The 6,406-nt window shown below is 58.8% G+C and overlaps 2 protein-coding genes across 2 annotated transcripts; both read right to left on the bottom strand.

Moving 5' to 3' along the window:
* Positions 1–1,550: 1,550 nt before the first annotated feature.
* On the bottom strand, positions 1,551–4,814 carry LOC137621035 (dentin sialophosphoprotein-like). Its single transcript, XM_068351474.1, has 3 exons — positions 4,790–4,814; positions 2,154–4,349; positions 1,551–2,068 (listed from the first exon to the last, which is right to left on the bottom strand). The coding sequence occupies exons 1-3, from the start codon at positions 4,812–4,814 to the stop codon at positions 1,551–1,553; spliced, it is 2,739 nt and encodes a 912-aa protein (XP_068207575.1).
* A 72-nt stretch (positions 4,815–4,886) lies between these two features.
* Positions 4,887–6,117, bottom strand: LOC137621034 (activating transcription factor 7-interacting protein 1-like). Its single transcript, XM_068351473.1, has 2 exons — positions 6,110–6,117; positions 4,887–5,367 (listed from the first exon to the last, which is right to left on the bottom strand). The coding sequence occupies exons 1-2, from the start codon at positions 6,115–6,117 to the stop codon at positions 4,887–4,889; spliced, it is 489 nt and encodes a 162-aa protein (XP_068207574.1).
* Positions 6,118–6,406: the final 289 nt, after the last annotated feature.

Here is a 6,406-nt window from a genome sequence, read left to right as displayed (position 1 = left end):
GTGTCTTGTAGGCTATTAGACAGGCAGATGGAGCCAAACCTTTGTAGGCAATTAGACAGACAGACGGAGCCAATCTCTTGTAGGTTATTACACAAGACCCAGTCTTTTGTAGGCTATTAGACAGGCAGATGGAGCCAAACTCTTGTAGGCAATTAGACAGACAGAGACGGAGCCAATCTTTTGTAGGTTATCACAAAAAACTCAATCTCTTGTAGTCTACTAGACAGACAGACGGAGTCAATCTCTTGTAGGTTATTACATCAGAAAGAATTCTCTGGGGGAAACCCCCAACAATATTAGACCGACGTAGAAAATAAAAATGATTAAAATCTTTGGTTTTAATCTTTTCTTCCGAGATTAAACTCTCCTCTCGTCGATGTCGAACATGAAGCATGAGTTGAATAGGCCGTCAGAATACAGAGAGAGAGAGAGAGAGAGAGAGAGAGAGAGAGAGAGAGAGAGAGAGAAGAGAGAGAGAGAGAGAGAGAGAGAGAGAGAGAGTATAGATTATCCTAAGGGTCAAATCCCGTCCCGGCAGACTTTATTACACTGTTGATCGGATATTTACTTGCAGTAGAAGAGAAAAATGAACAGGATATGTGTAAGGATGCAGAGGAAATCATTGATATAACTTATGATGCCATCCAACAACATACTTACCAAGAAATAAATTGTCAGATGGAAACAAATAATAAACCAAAGAGACTCTACCCGGACCTACATACTTTTAGGGAAGAGCAAAAAGAAAAAAAAAGAAAAAAAAAAGATATGGTCTGCAATTTGCTGAAAAGAGGGAATTGCAGATTTGGCGAAAGATGCTACTACAAGCATCCAAAGATATGCCATAATTATGAGATATATGGTAAATGTGCGTATTTAGACGGATATGGAGACGATTGCAGAGATCTCCATCCATAAGATATGCAAAACCCTAAAGGAAGGAAAAAGATGCAGTTTCAACAAAAAATGTCGATATATGCATCCTGCAACCATGAATGAAAGTAAGAAAACTCAGCTAACTGAAAAGAAAAATGAAAGCAAAAATGAAACAAAAAAAGAAGCAAAAAATCAGGCCACGTATATACCGTTCTATGCACCAAAGGCCCCAAGATATTAGGCCATTCAACCTAAATATGCACATTTAGAGCCCAACTACAAAGAATGCATCTATAATGCCAGTGGTTGGTGCAGATATGGGGATAATTGCAGGTGTACACACAAAAATAAATATGAAGGTGAAAGAGCAAATATAATAGAAAAGTGGGATGTTTTAATGGCAGAATTCCTGGAAATGAAGAAAAGAACATCATATCAGAACAGGAGGGAAGCATGGGAGAATCCATATTATTACCAATATTAAATAATGGGGATGAAACGCAAACCATAATAGTGATGAATGCACAGGGTTTAGTCACGAGTAACTCTAAAAGGAAAATAGTTCTTAGAAGAACTAACCCAAATTGAAAAAATAGATGTATTAAGAATAAGTTAAACATGGTATTCTCAAGAGACTAGCAGTGATGACCAAATAAAGGGTTTCCAGCCATAGATCAGACAGAACAAATAGGAATCAAGGGGGAACCACAATATATGGAAGAGACATAAATCAAGGAAAAGTCTGTGAAAAATACATGGTCCCTGACCTCCTCTATCCTGGAGTTGGGGTCCCCAGCCTCTGCTGTCCCAGAGTCGGGGTCCCCAGCCTCCGCTGTCCCAGAGTCGGGGTCCCTGACTTCTTCTATCCTGGAGTTGAGTTCCCAAGCCTCCGCTGTCCCAGAGTCGGGGTCCCCGGCCTCTGCTGTCCCAGAGTCGGGGTCCCCAGCCTCCGCTGTCCCAGAGTCGGGGTCCCCGGCCTCTGCTGTCCCAGAGTCGGGGTCCCTGGCCTCCGCTGTCCCAGATTCGGGATCCCAGGCCTCTGCTGTTCCCGAGTCGGGGTCCCCAGCCTTGGCTGTCCCAGAGTCGGGGTCCCTGACCTCCTCTATCCTGGAGTTGGGGTCTCCAGCCTCCGCTATCCCGGAGTCGGGGTCCCCGGCCTGGGCTGTCCCGGAGTCGGGGTCCCCGGCCTCCGCTGTCCCGGAGTCGGGGTCCCCGGCCTGGGCTGTCCCGGAGTCGGGGTCCCCGGCCTCCGCTGTCCCGGAGTCGGGGTCCCCGGCCTGGGCTGTCCCGGAGTCGGGGTCCCCGGCCTGGGCTGTCCCGGAGTCGGGGTCCCCGGCCTGGGCTGTCCCGAAGTCGGGGTCCCCGTCCTCTGCTGTCCTGGAGTCGGGGTCCCCGGCGCTGTCCCAGAGTTGGGGTCCCCTGCCTGGGCTGTCCTGGAGTTGGGGTCCCCGGCCTCCACTGTCCCGGAGTCGGGGTCCTCGGCCTGGGCTGTCCGGGAGTCGGGGTCCTCGGCCTGGGCTGTCCGGGAGTCGGGGTCCCCGGCCTCCGCTGTCCCGGAGTCGGGGTCCCCGGCCTCCGCTGTCCCGGAGTCGGGGTCCCCGGCCTCTGCTGTCCCGGAGTCGGGGTCCCCGGCCTCCGCTGTCCCGGCGTCGGGGTCTCCGGCCTCCGCTGTCCCGGAGCGGCCTCCACTGTCCCGGAGTCGGGGTCCCCGGCCTCCGCTGTCCCGGAGTCGGGGTCCCCGGCCTCAGCTATCCCGGAGTCGGGGTCCCCGGCCTCCGCTGTCCCGGAGTCGGGGTCCCCGGCCTCAGCTATCCCGGAGTCGGGGTTCCCGGCCTCCGCTGTCCCGGAGTCGGGGTCCCTGACCTCCCCAGAGTCGGGGTCCCTGACCTCCCCAGAGTCGGGGTCCCCGGCCTCCGCTGTCCCAGAGTCGGGGGTCCCAGCCTCAGCTATCCCGGAGTCGGGGTCCCCGGCCTCAGCTATCCCGGAGTCGGGGTCCCCGGCCTCCGCTGTCCCGGAGTCGGGGTCACCAGGCTCCGCTGTCCCGGAGTCCTGGTCCCCAGCCTCCGCTGTCCCAGAGTCGGGGTCCCTGACCTCCCCAGAGTCGGGGTACCCGGCCTCCGCTGTCCCAGAGTCGGGGTCCCGGCCCTCCTCTATCCCGGAGTTGGGGTCCCTGGCTTCCGCTATTCCAGACTCGGGGTCCCCGGCCTGGGCTGTCCCAGAGTCGGGGTCCCCGGCCTCTGCTGTCCCAGAGTCGGGGTCCCTGACCTCCTCTATCCTGGAGTTGGGGTCCCCAGCCTCCGCTGTCCTAGAGTCGGGGTCCCCGGCCTCTGCTGTCCCAGAGGCGGGGTCCCCGGCCTCCGCTGTCCCAGAGTCGGGGTCCATGACCTCCTCTATCCTGGAGTCGGGGTCCCCGGCCTCAGCTATCCCGGAGTCGGGGTCCCCGGCCTCCGCTGTCCCGGAGTCGGGGGTCACCAGGCTCCGCTGTCCCGGAGTCCTGGTCCCTGACCTCCCCACCTCCCCAGAGTCGGAGTCCCCGGCCTCCGCTGTCCCAGAGTCGGGGTCCCCGCCCTCCTCTATCCCGGAGTTGGGGTCCCCGGCCTCCACTGTTCCAGACTCGGGGTCCCCGGCCTCCGCTGTCCCAGAGTCAGGGTCCCTGCCCTCCTCTATCCTGGAGTTGGGGTCCCCGGCCTCCGCTGTTTCAGACTCGGGGTCCCCGGCCTCCGCTGTCCCAGAGTCGGGGTCCCTGACCTCCTCTATCCCGGAGTCGGAGTCCCCAGCCTCCGGTGTCCCAGAGTCGGGGTCCCCGGCCTCCGCTGTCCCAGAGTCGGGGTCCCTGACCTCCTCTATCCTGGAGTTGGGGTCCCCAGCCTCCGCTGTCCCGGAGTCGGGGTCCCCGGCCTCTGCTGTCCCAGAGTCGGGGTCCCCGGCCTCCGCTGTCCCAGAGTCGGGGTCCATGACCTCCTCTATCCTGGAGTTGGGGTCCCCGGCCTCTGCTGTCCCGGAGTCGGGGTCCCCGTCCTCCGCTGTCCCGGAGTCGGGGTCACCAGGCTCCGCTGTCCCGGAGTAGGGGTCCCCGGCCTCCGCTGTCCCGGAGTCGGGGTCCCCGGCCTCCGCTGTCCGGGAGTCGGGGTCCCCGTCCTGGGCTGTCCCGGAGTCGGGGTCCCCAGCCTGGGCTGTCCCGGAGTCGGGGTCCCCGGCCTCCGCTGTCCCGGAGTCGGGGTCCTCGTCCTGGGCTGTCCCGGAGTCGGAGTCCCCAGCCTGGGCTTTCCCGGAGTCGGGGTCCCCGGCCTCCGCTGTCCCGGAGTCGGGGTCCCCGTCCTGGGCTGTCCCGGAGTCGGGGTCCCCGGCCTGGGCTGTCCCGGAGTCGGGGTCCCCGGCCTGGGCTGTCCCAGAGTCGGGGTCCCCGGCCTGGGCTGTCCCGGAGTCGGGGTCCCCGGCCTGGGCTGTCCCGGAGTCGGGGTCCCCGGCCTGGGCTGTCCCGGAGTCGGGGTCCCCGGCCTCCGCTGTCCCGGAGTCGGGGTCCCCGGCCTCCGCTGTCCCGGAGTCGGGGTCCCCGGCCTCCGCTGTCCCGGAGTCGGGGTCCCCGGCCTCCGCTGTCCCGGAGTCGGGGTCCCCGGCCTCCGCTGTCCCGGAGTCGGGGTCCCCGGCCTCCGCTGTCCCGGTGTCGGGGTCCCCGTCTTCCGCTGTCCCGTAGTCGGGGTCCCCGTCCTCCGCTGTCCCGGAGTCGGGGTCGCTGGCCTCCGCTGTCTCGGAGTCGGGGTCCCCGGCCTCCGCTGTCCCGGAGTCGGGGTCGCCGGCTTCCACTGTCCTGGAGTCGGGGTCCCCAGCCTACGGTGTCCCGGAGTCGGGGTCCCCGGCCTCCGCTGTCCCGGAGTCGGGGTCCCCGGCCTCGGCTATCCCGGAGTCTGGGTACTCTGCCTCGGCTGTCTCAGAGTCATGGTCCCCGGCCTCGGCTGTCCCGGAGGCGGGGTCCCCGGTATCGCTATCCCAGAGTTGGGGTTCCCAGCCTCCTATGTCCATAAGTTGGGGTCCCCGGCCTCAACTGTCCCTGAGTCCGGGTCCCCGGCCTCGACTGTCCCTGAGTCCGGGTCCCCGGCCTCGACTGTCCCTGAGTCCGGGTCCCCAGCCTCCGCTGTCCCGGAGTCGGGGTCCCTGGCCTCTGCTGTCTCATAGTTTGGGTCTCGGCCCTCCGCTGTCCCGTAGTCAGGGTCCCCGGCCTCGGCTGTCCCAGAGTCTGAGTCTTCGGCCTCTGCTGTTCCAGAGTCGGGGTCCCCAGCCTGTGCTGTCCCAGAGTCGGGGTCCTTGACCTCCTCTATCCCGGAGTCGGGGTCCCCAGCCTCCGCTGTCCCAGAGTCAGGGTCCCCGGTCTCCTCTATCCCGGAGTCGGGGTCCCCAGCCGCTGCTGTCCCAGAGTCGGGGTCCCCGGCCTCTCTATCCTGGAGTTGGTGTCCCCAGCCTCGGCTGTCCCGGAGACCGGGTCCCCGGCCTCCGCTGTCCCAGAGTCGGGGTCCTTGTCATCAGCTGTCCCGGAGTCGTGGTCTCTGGCCTTGGTTGTCCCAGAGTCGGGGTCTCCGGCCTCGGCTGTCCTGTAGTTGGGGTCCCAATCAAAACTCACTCATGAAATGTAATGAACCCAACAAAATTTTTTTTTAGTGAGGGAACGAGGAGAACTTCGACTCTGAGACAGGATATTTGTAATAATGTAAATATCACAAGAAAAAAGTGACATAGTATATGCTCCTGTTCAACTATGGGAAGAGGCTCTGAACGATGAGAAAACAGTAAAGAAAAAGCTTAATCCTGAAGAAATAAAAGGAATTGTAGAAAGGTGTATCCAGTATTTTGAAAATATCATACAAGGCAACATAAAGGGAGAAGGCAATCTTCATAGACAATCCAGGGACTTGAGAAACCATCTTAGAAGGGGCGCAAAAGAGGGCGCCTTGGCTAGTATTAGAAATTTCTTACAAGAGGTTATCAAATAAGAGAATTTTGAAGAGCAAAAGGATGTTTTTCAATAGAAGAAAAAAAAAGCAAAACATAAAAGTATGCAAATAAGAAACAATTCTGTTGGAGTAACCTTGAGGATATGACTGCATACTAGAGAAAGCTAAGCTTTTTCCGTATGCAGGGCCAGTCATCTAGATTATTCCAACAGAGCAACCATAAGGTTGACATCCGGAAGAATAGATCTAGAAATCCGACCATTTGTTCACATGACAAAGGCCTGTACCACTCCATCATGGAACCGTTGCATACGAGAAGCTCAGCTTTTTCCCTCTGCAGTGCACATCCTCTAGGTTACTCCAACAGAGTTGTTTCTTAGTTGTATACTTTTAAATTTCCTCTTTTTTTTCTCCTATTGAACAACATCCTTTTTGCTCTTCGAAATTTTCTTCTTTGATAACCTCTTGTAAGATATCAGAGTCTGAGTCGGTCTCAGGGTCGGAGTCGGTCTCGAAATTGATTTTGGAGTTTCAGTCGGTCTTGGAGTCAGAGTCGGTGTCTGAGTCGTCGTCGGTCGGATTTG

This window comes from Palaemon carinicauda, chromosome 27, assembly GCF_036898095.1.
Source record: "Palaemon carinicauda isolate YSFRI2023 chromosome 27, ASM3689809v2, whole genome shotgun sequence".
Lineage (NCBI taxonomy): Eukaryota > Metazoa > Arthropoda > Malacostraca > Decapoda > Palaemonidae > Palaemon > Palaemon carinicauda.
Note: the sequence above shows the minus strand (reverse complement) of the source record. Positions and strands in the feature narration are given on the sequence as shown.